This window comes from Cygnus atratus, chromosome 3 (assembly GCF_013377495.2).
Source record: "Cygnus atratus isolate AKBS03 ecotype Queensland, Australia chromosome 3, CAtr_DNAZoo_HiC_assembly, whole genome shotgun sequence".
Taxonomy (NCBI): domain Eukaryota; kingdom Metazoa; phylum Chordata; class Aves; order Anseriformes; family Anatidae; genus Cygnus; species Cygnus atratus.
The window spans coordinates 8,105,488-8,118,462 of NC_066364.1; the positions used below are offsets into that span (position 1 = coordinate 8,105,488).

At 41.2% G+C, this 12,975-nt stretch overlaps 1 protein-coding gene across 21 annotated transcripts in view; it reads right to left on the reverse strand.

Moving 5' to 3' along the window:
- The window catches only part of KLHL29 (kelch like family member 29), a 391,775-nt gene that overhangs the window by 242,903 nt on the left and 135,897 nt on the right, over positions 1 to 12,975 (reverse strand). For all 21 annotated transcript variants that reach the window (XM_035560203.2, XM_035560199.2, XM_035560193.2 and 18 more), the window contains one exon: positions 4,064 to 4,369. In XM_035560203.2, coding sequence (XP_035416096.1) covers positions 4,064 to 4,324 — 261 coding nt within the window. In that variant the 5' untranslated portion in view covers positions 4,325 to 4,369. The remainder of the gene's footprint in view (positions 1 to 4,063; positions 4,370 to 12,975) is intronic.

The window sequence follows — 12,975 nt, forward strand, 5'->3', positions numbered from 1 at the left end:
TTTCCCTGATGGGAAATGCAGCATTGAACTATTTGTACGTTGTTGAGGTTTAAATACTTTTTGTCATGTCTACTGGCAGCCTCCAGTGAAATAGGTTACAGCAGTGCAAAGTATCGTCTTTATTATGCTCAGCAAAAATTAAGGTTTAGGAAAATACAGATATTTCTTTTTGTTTAAATAACTCAGACCAACCATCCGTAAGTACTTAAACGTGGCAGATCCACTAAGTGTGATTTGTACCAAAGCATCTGTGGTAAGAAGGTTACAGGTACGCTTTGAGAATAAATTTCAAAGGTCTACAAAGTATAATTAGTTCTAAAGTTCTCCTACACATTAATAATTAGTAATAAAATCCTTCTAAAGCCCTCCACAGAAAGACATAAAAAGCTCTTCCAGAAGCATAAAAACAGAGACCAAGCCCAACCCCCTCATCATTGGCATTACTTATATCTTAAGCTTCCCTCTGAAGACAGTTTCACCTCTCTCCAACAGTTAATTTGATCAATTTTTTTCTCTCCCTTCCAACGCTTTTTCCATTCATATCTCATAACTCGGGGTGAAGTCTTTAATCTTACATACATTTCCATGATAATTTAAAGACCAAATGGTTCAGCCAGATTAGATAGTCTAGTGGTCCTTAAAGCTATTTATCTATAAATTCCCTGAGCAATTCCATCACCAACACAGGCAGCTTCGCAGTCCAGTCAGAAAGAAAAGAAGGCTTTTCCTCCTTTTTGAATTTGTCATTTTAGGATTCAGTCCATCAGGAGGTGAAGGACAGGAATACCACCAATGCCTGCCAATACAGGTATCAGTAGACAGGGGTCTTGTCAAAATGACTTCCCTTCAGTTTTTGACAAGATTATGACTCTGCTTGATGACAACTGATGGAGGATGATGGCATGTATATGTATTTTTAATAACTATTGACTTAGCATTATACAGTGTTTTGTATTAAAGACTTAGCAATTCACAACAGTGGTGTTCAATGAGTTAAGAACTGGTAAACTGATTTTTTTTTCTAAGATTTTACCTGCCTATGGGAAATGTTTCAACACGAGACAATAACTGCTGATACTAAGCCAAAAGGCATTGAACTTTGCAATCAAGATCTGGAAGTAAATTTGCAAAACACTGATAAATTTGTGGGTAGTAGAAATATTAAAGGGGTGGAAAGTAAGGAGAATAACGCTTTTGCGTGAAATGATGAGTTTTCATGCAACAAATGGCAAAGTTATACATGTAGGAAAAGGAAAGCAGCCCATCCGTGAAGAACACATGACTATACCCACAAATGCTGTTACTCTGGAAGCAGTGTAAGGACCCAAGTGAAAAATGCTATGTGTGCATCTAGCACCTTGGTGAAAAAGCCTGGAACAATTATTATTAGCTCTGTACGCATGGGAACAGAGGAAGGGAACAGTTTTATCTCTGTATGAGGGAAGAGTGAGTATGATGCTGAAATGTTGCGTATGGTTTTGGTATCCAGATTTTCAAAGGCAGATGAAGAATTGGAGGGGGTGCAAAAGATAGACAGTCATTTTGGAGGCTACTAAAACTGGTACACTGCAGGAAACTAGAGGAATCGAGGATCAGAAGTCTGAAGCCAGACTAAATGATTTATTAAAAAATTAACCAAGTTGTAACTGGAAGGATAATTAAACAGCAGGAATACAAAACAAAAGGTTGGCCTCCATGCTTTTTGAGTTCTTCAAACCAGCTCAAGAGATACACTAAAGTCAAAATTGGTAACTGGTTGAAGCAGAGAGGCCTCTCTGTCCTCAGGCTGGAGGAGCATCACTGGCTGTACCTGTATCCTTAGACTATCACAGACAAGGAAAGTTCTAACTAAGCTATCAAATATCCTGCTTCCAACCACAAAACAGAACCAAGAAATTCATCTTAAGATGCCACTGGTCCTCTGTGAGCTGGCACCCCATAAACATGCTAACAAGAACGCTACAGATGGTAGACTGTGAGCTCTCCACAGCTCAAGACAATTTGGCACATTCCTATTTTTTAAATAAACCAAGCAACCACATTACTCTTCTGACTTGTGAATTCCTCTTTATACAGACCTAATTTTTTATGGTTATCCATTAGCTGGATTCTACAAGAGATAGGCACTGGCTGGGGACACAGCTAACCACAAGTGCTAACCTCGGCTGTGTGTCAGGGAGAGAGACGGAGTCAGGCGGGGTGAACATAAGTATGTATGAGCACCTGATATTTTTTTCCTGACACCGTTCCACATCATTAGTTGGAAGCTCGCTATACACTACACCCTTACATCTCTGTTGATCCTCCCTCCCTCCCTTCTCTTTAAAAGTCTTTTTCTTTCAGTACATGCCATTTTGAATTTTCAGAGCTGTTCAGCTGATTCTCGGCAGAAGAGGCTGGGGCAAGGATGGTAGGCATTTTTGCACATTAATTTTATGGGAGATTACACAGCTGATTAACAGTTCTCTGAACAAAAAGTGTCCCATGCTACCTCCATTCTTGCCTGTTTATTGCTTTTGATCTATTCATGCCAAAACATTCTTACTAATGAAAGTAATCAGAAAATTGCCTAATAAGGTAATTTAGAAAACAGTTCACATTGAACATATGATCAAAAGGCATTTAACTTGCAGTTCCTGCCTCCTCTCCCCCAATAAACACATGGTTTGCTGGCACTGCTGTGCTTCAAAATGGTTTTGAACATCTGGGAGAAGGGCTGATCAGCTTCAGACAATAGTTGGACTCTGCGCAGACCCAGGAACAAAGGTCATGATAAATGAAATGACTGCTTTGGCTCCAAAATTGCCTCAATCTTGTCTAGAAAAAGCATGATTGAAATGCGTCTATCTGTGGATAGCATCTGGAGCACTCTAAATATGTTTTGATCAGATTGTCTTCTTTCAAATGAAAATTATTTGAAGACACCATGGAAAATTTTTAAAACCAAATACACTGTAAACTTTAGCCTAATGTTTCCTTCTGCAGCATTGACCTTGTTTTTCTACAGTGTGAAAAAAAAAATCAATATAATAATGGTACTGCAGTAAAATTTCAGCTTGCTCTTGGCTTTAAATAACTTTATTGTCTCCTTTCCCCTGTCTGTGTCTGCTGCATTTGGCACTTGCAGTTATTAAAATGAAACCAAGTTGAAAGAAAATGTTAAATATCATAAAAAGAAAACCAGCAGTGCTTCTGGCTCACTTTGCTAATGCTGTGGTCACCTTTACAATTTGCCAGGGTTTTCTATTCCCCAGCTGTTCTACCTGAACTTGGATGCAGAAAGAAACCCCAAGTTTCTAACTGGAATATCAAGTTGTACTTTGCAGATTTAAAAGAGCTAAATGTTTGTGGTGGCTTTAAAAAAAAAAAAGGAAGCAGAAAAAAAGAAAAAGCTCTCCCATCGCCCCAGTTATATATTAAACATCTCAATGGTTTACTAGTGATTTCAGTTCTTTGCTGCTTAACATTTTCTTCCTTCTTAGTGTGCATTTCTGTACAAAAGTGAGAGCCTGGTTATAACAGTATAACTGTTACACTCTAATCTGCACTAAGAAGGAGGCTTTGAAAACCTCATATGAAAGTACCAACTAAAAAGAAGAAAAACACCATTTGGCCAAAATTATGCCCATTTTCTGCTCCTTCTGCATGAAAACCACATCCACCTGTTGTCAACCACAGCCCTGCTTCGGTGAACAGACAACGAGGGCATTCTCAAAAGCAAAAATGGGAATCACATGCTCCAGGAAAAGCGATGGAGAGCCCAAATGTAGGCAGTGCTAGAAGAAAAGGGGAGTTTGCTCTGCTCAGCCCTGGGCCTCTCAGGAACATGAAAACCCTAAGTCTCTGAGCAAGGATGTCCTGTCCAAGTGTGTGCATAATGCACAAAAGGATAAAAAGACAGACTGCCCAGGAAAATGTTTTCTCCTCTTTGCTATGCTGCGAACGCAGATTTTGCAAAAGGGACGGATGATGCTCCACCTCTAACATCCCCTCAAGACATCATCCCCAGAACAAAAAATTAAAATAAATAAAAAATATATAAAAAAAAAAACAAAATTCTTACTTTGGTTGTCGAAGCCGGAGATGAGTTGGCCACCAGGCTCGTGATCACATCGCTGTTGCCGGTGGTGCAGGCGGCGGTGGCCGGGGTGGGGAGCCGGGAGGGGACAATGGGCAGGGGCAGCAGCCCGGGGCGGTTGGTGCTGGTGGTACTGGCGGCGCTGCTGCAGTTGGTGCTGCCGACGTGGTTGCCGTTGGAGCTCCAGTCCCGGCGATCCCACCCGGCCCGATAATCTCTTTCAAACCGGCTGTGGTGCCGTGACATCTCGGTGGAGGGCGGCTGCTTCTCCAAGGGAACTCGAGAGCTTGCCTGAAAGATTGAAAAGCAAAGAGGTGTTGGGAATGAGGTCCCTGCACAGTGCCTGTGCTCTGCAGTCACCAGGACAACCTCCTGCCAAGCCTCCTCTGTGTTAGGAGAGCATTGTTACACTCCTATTCTGAGCTGAACGTCGGGAGGAAGAGAGCAGTGTTGTAAATGTTAATAAAGAACAGAAGTTGGAGAGTTTGAACAACTACAAGCATGTGGTGGAGAGACCCGTGCCTCGGACCCGAGGAAACACCATCTGCCCAAACTCTCCAGCAGAATAACAAGTAACAGCACGCAAATCACGGGACGCTGAGTTAGAAGAAAATCATCCTTCAAATCTTCTGATAGCAGGAAAATGTTTCCAACAGCTCCATCTTGCAGTTTTCTCGACAGTCTTCAGATCATCACTGTGACTTCTCTGCACCTGACGTGCGACCAAATAATCCTAAAGACCAGAGGGAGAAAAATCTGCCTGCTGCAGCTATTCATTACCTCTCTGTTTTTAAAGCTGAATATTGCTTTGCACTGTCCCCTACCCTCCTTTTCACTCGACCTCCTCCCATGGGAGGAACACCCCGAGGACGCCCGAGCTTTCCCCAGAGCTGCTGTTCTCCAGGGCACACCGGCATTTTCTGTCTCCTCCTGTGCTTTCGGCTAGACATATAACACTTAATGTAGCCAAGATGATCAAATGACCAAATCACTTTGTGTGAGCATCCTGTCCTTATCATTACTTACCTCCTCAGTCTTTGTTATCCACAGATTTTATCAGCCAGGAGCAAGACGGCTGAACACAACGCTGGGACTTGAGACTCCCAACATCTAATCCTAGTTCTGATAATTATATCTTACATAGCCTACAGCAGTTATTTAAGTCTTCCTGCCGAGGTTTCCAAACCTGCAAAATGGTGGCAATAATGCTATTTTCCCAGCAGAGGTCTGAGTAACTGAGAGTTTACAGCATCTCGAATTGAAGAACAGTATAAATACATGCTAAATATATTTATTCCCATAAATAAATAATGAGTATCTAGGTCACTGCAGCATCTGATTTATTTTATTTGCATCACACGATCCAATAAATTGTTTGTAATAATAACAACAGGTCAGCTGAAGCAATTTTGTTTCACAAATTCTTAGATACAAAAATGGACAGTAAAAATATCTGCTCTTAATGGCTGAGGAGGGAAGCTAAAACAAAACTCACCCAGAAACTTAAAGATAACAAACTGCTTCAGAGAGATATTATTTAGAAGTGGTATAAACCAGTGTGCCTATCAGCATTTTGAGTAGTTATTCACCTGGTAGAACTAAAAAAAAGCAAACAGAACCAACTACTGTGACTAAATACAGTGTATTAAAGGCTCACATGCTTCACCGGAGAGCTACTGGCTCAAGAGGAAGAAAACTCTTCCTCAGTTAAAAAATGAATAATATAAATATGTATTAGAAAACAAAAAAATCCCTACCACAATCATCGTCCAACAAAGATCTCCCAAGAACCTGCAATGGCAATGGTGATGCCACCACCCTGCTCCAGCAGTGACATGGATGTTGACCACAAAATCGGCACGCCTCGTAATCCACAGAACCAGTTGGTTTTTCTCTGGTAGGATTTGATGCAAGATTTGACTTGATGACTCAAAGGTTAAGGGACTCAAAGATATTTAGCCAGATTCCTCTTTCTCCTGTTTTTGTGGCTTTCTGATACTTTATATCAGAAAGGTCATTTGGGGTTTTCCAAAGGACCATGTGGACATAATAGATAGACACAAAACATGGTAAAAACCAGAGGCACAAGTGCTGTGATAGATGCAGTAGTGAAAACAGAAACTTTTGTTTCAGGAGCAGTGAAGAAAGCAAGTTTTTCCTCTTGTGTCAAGCATCTCAGAATAAAATCAGTACCTAAAGACAGCTTCTTTAAAGGTTAAAAATTCCACAGGCATAAACCTCCTTCCTTTAGTTTTATAAACCTTTTGCAAAGCCAGGCAAAAAGGGAGACTGTAAACTGCAAGCTGCAATTTCACAATAGCCTTTATTATTCCCTGCCTTTGGAAGTTTCTTCTCATATCTTATATCCCCCACTGCAGGAAGCGATCTTTTTTGACTGTTTGGAAGGTGGCTGTCAATTGAATGCCCTCCTCCTTCTGTGCTCGAGGATCTCCATTAGCTGTATTAGTGTACTTCTTGACAAGGGAACGAGAGAGAACCAAATCACATATCCCCCACCCACCCACACACTTGAGTATATCTGACATTTAATTCAGCGGAGAGCAGAGCACACATGCACACAAGTCAATAGCTAGCAGTTTTTGCCACACGATCCAAGACACCATGCCCCCAGCAATTCTACTATCAGATGAGACTGACAGGCAATTACGTCAATAACAAGGAGGAAAAAAGCCAGTGACTAAGCCGTGCATTAAGAAGTTTACTTAAAACCCACCGCCCTCTTCACAAGCAAGTTCTCCTCTTTGTCCAGTTACCGTCTTTTATTCTATTTACAATAAAAACTAAAAGCAAGGGCTGAAAATGCACTGCGTTAAATATACACTGCTTGTTTCAAGCGTGTTGGTTTTGGCTGGATGCAAAGATATTTGACAGCAAGAAGATGTGCAGAAAAACTGGAGGGGATAACTATCTAATAAATGGGTATTCAACTGCTAGTGCTTGTTATTAATTGCTTAAAATTAGAAACAATATAGAACGTTCTCATAAATAGCTGCTGGGTGAGGTAAGAAATGGTCTGGGCTAGCTCTTAAATGTATTTTTGGATCCAGAGTTTATGCTTTGTCTAGGCTATCTTTGTCAAGGATCATAATCATAATAATAATAATGCTTAAAACATATCTTGTACTCAGAAGAAAAACTTCTCCGACAATCTGTGTCCCGAGCCAAGCACAATCATCACATTCCTCTGCAGAGAGCTCGACACAGGACAACAGCATAAACCATCCTGAGAAACGGCCCTGAAGGAGGCCAGCACAAAAACCACACACGAACAGCACAGACAGCAGTCACTAATCACAGACATACAAGTATTTCCACCTTAACGCAGCTGTTGGCTGTTCCAAAGTCATAGATTCACAGAACCATAGGATATCCCGAGCTGGAAGGGACCCACAAGGATCACCAGGTCCAACTGCTGGCTCCACACAGGACCACCCAAAACCAGACCCTATGTCTGAGAGCATTGTCCCAACGCTTCTTGAACTCCAGCAGCTCGGTGCCGTGATCACTGCCCTGGGGAGCCTGTCCCAGTGCCTGACCACCATCTGGGTGAAGAACCTTTCCCTAACACCCAGCCTGACCCTCCCCTGTCCCAGCTTTGTATCCAATTTTAGGATAAATCTTCCATGGATTGTTTCAGAATTTTTTAAGAATAAGGAATAAGCAAACCAAACCAAACAGAAAACCACACCTTTCCACTGGAGAGAAAGGACGAAGAAAGAAAGATACTAATGCTTACAAATACCAATATCAATACTTACACATAATTCATTGTTTTTCCCTTAAGGGATTTTTTTTCTCAACATTCATATGCATGCACACATATTTTTCTTTTGTAGGCCCTTCAATTTTAGCTTTAAATCCCTCTGAGCATCACTAAGGTAGAAAAAGAAGGTTTTCACCTCAGTTTTCTGACTTGGGGAACTCCCAGTACTGCCCACAATACAGTTGCTGCCCCAGATAAACCTTGGCTAATTATAATCTATCAACTTCTGTTTTGGAGCCAATTTTTCTGCTAGCACAAAGCTCCCCACTGCCATGTCCAGAAGTCAGTTCTCGAGAAGATGAGCTTAAAGCTATCTCAGATACATCCACCATGGCTCCACATACCACAAAACCAGAAGGTACTCATGCCTGGCAATAGAAAGAATATAGGACTTGCATACCTCAGAAGTCCATGAGGAGGGCTACTGCATGCTGTTACTGCTGAAAATCACTCTGTACAGCTAATTCAGGTGACAAACTATCTTGTGAAGGTGGTGAAGTCAATGAGACAGGCCTTCCCCCACGCTCTACCAAGAAGTAATCGCCAGAGTAGCCAGGTGTCTTTAATCTCGACGAGAGAGGAAATATGTGTTCCTGTTTGTCACACAGAATCAAAGGATTTCGCTGTGCAGCCAAAAGGAACAAAAATGCTTTTGGAGGGGGAAAAACACTCTTACTGAAGAGGGAGAAGAGAAAAGATCGAAACCCATAGCCGTAACTGGATGAACTGATAAATTCGAAGCAAAAAGGAGATCAAAACGGCATTAAGGGAGAGCTGCGGAAAAGGCTATAAGCTACAGAAGAGAGATCGAGCAAGCAGGCGGAAATAAAAAGCCCACGACAAATCTGAAATGAGATTTAGTGATATGGCAAAGCAAACAAAATGCCTGCCCCGGTCGCTGAAGATCACCATTGCTGGGTAGGTGTAGCAAGGACTGAACCAAGCCAAGTGCAGATAGCCCACTGATTTCAGAGAACGGCCCTGCAAAGTTCCCTGGAGCCAGGCAAGAGAATTGTGCATGAACCTGACCCTTTACTCCATAATTTACTTTCACAGCAAGACGGGCTTGGGATGGTTGAATAGGGAAGAAAGTAGGAGAACAATGAAACAGGACCGACTGCCCTTCTGAGAAACATGGCAGGTGTCTTCTCCTGGCTCCCCATGGCCAAAATGCATGGTGCAGCAGGTGAGAAAGGCCATAAAAAGAAATTACTTTAAATCTCCTTCTCTTGAAGGAAAGTAAAATGTGAATCAGTTCTCTGCTAGTGAAAACCACAAATTTTTGAAATTTCTCATACAAACAGCTTGCCCAACAATAAAATTTGAGATTTTTTTTTTTCTGCAGAACGGGAGCATCTTCAGGTCTATAACATGGGGCACCTACACATATAACTATATCCAACCTCCAAATGTACCCCAAGCCCTTTGGCAATTCAGAAGCCCTCCTGCCTTCTTAGCTGAAAACCACCCTCGTGCTGGTGCTCATTTTTCACCGTCTCTTCTGCCAGCTCGTTTGTGCCGTGTTTCCACAGCTTCCACATCCGTACACAGAGGCAAGAAAAAGACCAGAGGCGTTTGAGATAGCGGTGTGCTAACTACAGGCCTCTTACCAGGTTCAAACAGATCATTGCTGCAGATTTATTAAACCTAAGTGATTAACATTTCATTTTATGCTCAATACATTTAAACACAGCCCTTCTTCCCCCGAGCCCAAAGCACTCACTGTTCTGCAGAAAAAATGTTTCCTATTCATGTTCCTCTAAATGACAGTCCGGCTTGAGCCTTAGAGCAGCTTTTTCCCTGCTCTCCACACTTATCTAGTCAAGGTCTCCTTAAAATGCCTGTCCTCACAGATATAAATACAAGGAAAAACAGGCTTTCAGCCAGTCTGAAGCACGAGAATCAGATTTCTTAGACTATTAGTCAACTTCATTAAGTGACTTCAAAAATAAAGGTCAGCCTTTTAATTTAAATTTTTCCTGGGTAAGCATTTGTTTCTAAATTTACCTTTTACATAATAACATTGGAGAAATATGATCGGCAAGAGAGGTTGGGAGACAGCACAGCGGAAGTAGGTACACAGTCATTAGAGAGATGGAAGAAAAGAAGAAAGAAAGAGTTTGAAACATTAAAATAAGCAGCTAAATAGCCTTACGAGTTTTCAGACTGGCTGAACGGAAGCACAGATAAAATAGGTTATTAGAGAGCTTAAAAAGCAGTTAAGTGCATGCAAAGCATAAGTATTTTATGAGATTTACAGCAAAAAAAATACGAAGAAGAGAGAGATTTGCTGTAATCAGATCTAGCATGAAGAACTGTAACTGATACAGTAGAAGATGTCTAAGTACCTAACCTCGAATGATTTCAGATATATGCTGCAGGGGAACTGTTACTGGATGCAGTTTTATCAGTGCATACTGACACAACAAACCCTTCCTGAGGCACAGGGGTAAGGACATTAATTTATGTATACAGCACCAAAATCTCATCGAAATGTATAAATCCTGCGCATCATTTAATTGCAAGCACACACATGCACATACTTTACACATAAGTAAATGTGGCTTTAAAAAAATCATTCAAAAAAAATAGTAGCCCTATCAACCAGTAATAAACTAGTAGACCTCGCAGCTTTGGGAGCTAGTCTTTACTTCAGAAGTGTGACAAACAAAATGTTTAATTTCAGCTCAACATTATTTATAACCTACGAAGACTCTCTTAGATAGATATGGAATCATTGTTAGAAGCCTACAAGGATCTGACTAATCCATTTTTACAATTTTTACTTAACTTCTTTTTTTTCCATTTGGGTAACTTCATTGAAAGACTTCTTTGTTAGACTAAGGCAGTAGGAATCCAATCAAGAGATTCTGTAAAGCTGAACTACAAGCAGCTGTGTAGAAAGATAAGACCCAGAAATATTTGAGGGGCAAGGAAACAACTTTATTATCAAGCAAGGTCTACTTTTGTAAACCCCTGATTTAGTCTTGTAAACAGTTGTAAAGCTCTTGTAAAATCCAAGACAAGGCAGAGAGACTTGAGCTGCTTTGCTACAATCAGATCTTAAAAAAAAATAAAGAAGAAAAAAAAAATCCTAACGCTGTAAGTGATAAAGGAGCACAAGATTTAAGAAATTATATAGGACTTAATTTTCCAAATATATGCTGGAAGAAACCATGCTTTGGGACACACTAAAAAAAATCAGAGTTGCAACACAAGTGTCTTCCCACGACAGAGTCCACTATGCAAAACACATAAATTAGATCTTTCCTTCCCTGTTTCAAAATATGGTAGAAAAGTGTGTATGCATATTATGTGTATGTAAGATGGGTATAGAAATCTTATCTTTAGATATATAAAACGATAAACTAGACTATCTAACTGAAAAAAATAAATATCAGGCACATTGAGAGTGAAACCCTACCTTACTAGGTTGGTTTCTTTCTCCCCAGGTCAGCAGGATATGGTCGTCCTAAATAAGGAGTTATTAAAAAGTCTGCATGTGTATGTTTTATTCCTAAGTTTCTGGGAAATTTCAAGTGGAAATTTATTTTAAATATGGTAATTTCCTATATTCCATCCTTTGCTTTCAAGTGCCAGTTCCTTTCCAACCTGAGTGGAAGTGATAACACACCCTGCAATTTATGGATTACGAGCATCGGCAGGGTGAGAAAAATTCACAGTGCTCCAGAAGCATCCTCATGCTCACACTACTGGAGCAGAAGATGAAGAACAATGCCACTTAAAACCCTGCAATGTGTCAAATTTGGACACACACAAAGGTACACGGTTTACATCAGGCTCAAGGGTTACCTTTTGGGTAAGCCCTGTATCTGTCAAACGCCTTGCACTATTTTGAAAGGCCTTGATCCCCATCCTCAGACAAAGCTACTGTCAATTATAAATTGATATAAAATATAAAAATTGATATAAAATGATTTGGGATAGGTATCTTGAGGATATTCTTAACTCCACTCCTCTCTCTCTAGGTTTTTAGCTGAAAGACCTCTCATTTGATCTGTTTCTCCCCCATGGCACGTTGCAAACATCCCCCAAAAGCTCAGGGCAGAGCTCTGAGCTCCATTCCCCAAAATCAATTTTAGCTGCCATTTGCTGCAGATTCTTGGGCGCTGCAATGTCCTCCTGCAGCAACGCGACTGGAATTTTGCACAGCAATTTTCTAAATGAAAACCCATCAGAACTTTACACAAAGGCATAATAAACTTTCTTAGATGTCTCTACAGGGTCCTGAGTAGCCGGCGCTGCCTGGAACCCAGCCTGGCTAAAAAATGGGGAGAGAGAAAATCCATCCTGTTCCTCTGTAACACTTCTGCTTGCAAAACACTGCCCAAAACATTGACTTCCCTAATTAAATTATCTCATTAGCATGAAAAGCAAACAAAAGGAAGCCAAATGCCAGAAGCTGCTATGTTAACGGCCAGTTTGGTTCGTGGGGAGGTTGTGCAGAAAGGTTCACGGGGCCGAGCCGGCGGCCGGGACCCCAAATCCCTGCACAGGGGCCGGCTGGGCATTGGCCAGCAACCACGGTCCAAAATTGCCAGCGGGGAAAAACAGAGGAGGGAAGGCAGGGACGCGACTAGGTTGCTTCTGGGGAAACCGGCCATCTTCTCAAAATGCATGGAGTGGATGCCAGCACCTGACATACCTAATCTCGCCCAAGACTTCATAGTTAATAAAGCAGAAATGGAGAATAAGCTACTGTTGGCGTTGCCAAATGTCACAAATTAGATCTTGCAAAATTTAATTAACAGGATCTCGGCTCTTTTGGGGCTGGTTTCTTAGAGGTGAGGACTACGTCTTCAGATTACATTTGGACCAGGCAGGAGAAATTCCCTTTGATTTACTGCCACTCTCAATTTTCCAGCCCTTGGAGAAGACTGATCAAGCAGTGACTAGACTATTAGAGGAGAAAGGTCTCTGCCAAGGAAAGGGTTAAATACAGCATATTTTGCTGCAAAATCTCTCTGGATCACCTGTATTCCTTCAAAAATTAATTAACTGTACTTTGAATTTCCCTTTTATAGGGTATTTTTGAGTTGTACCATCCCCATTTTACATGTTCACATGTAAAATCTTCAGGTGGTACCAGGGG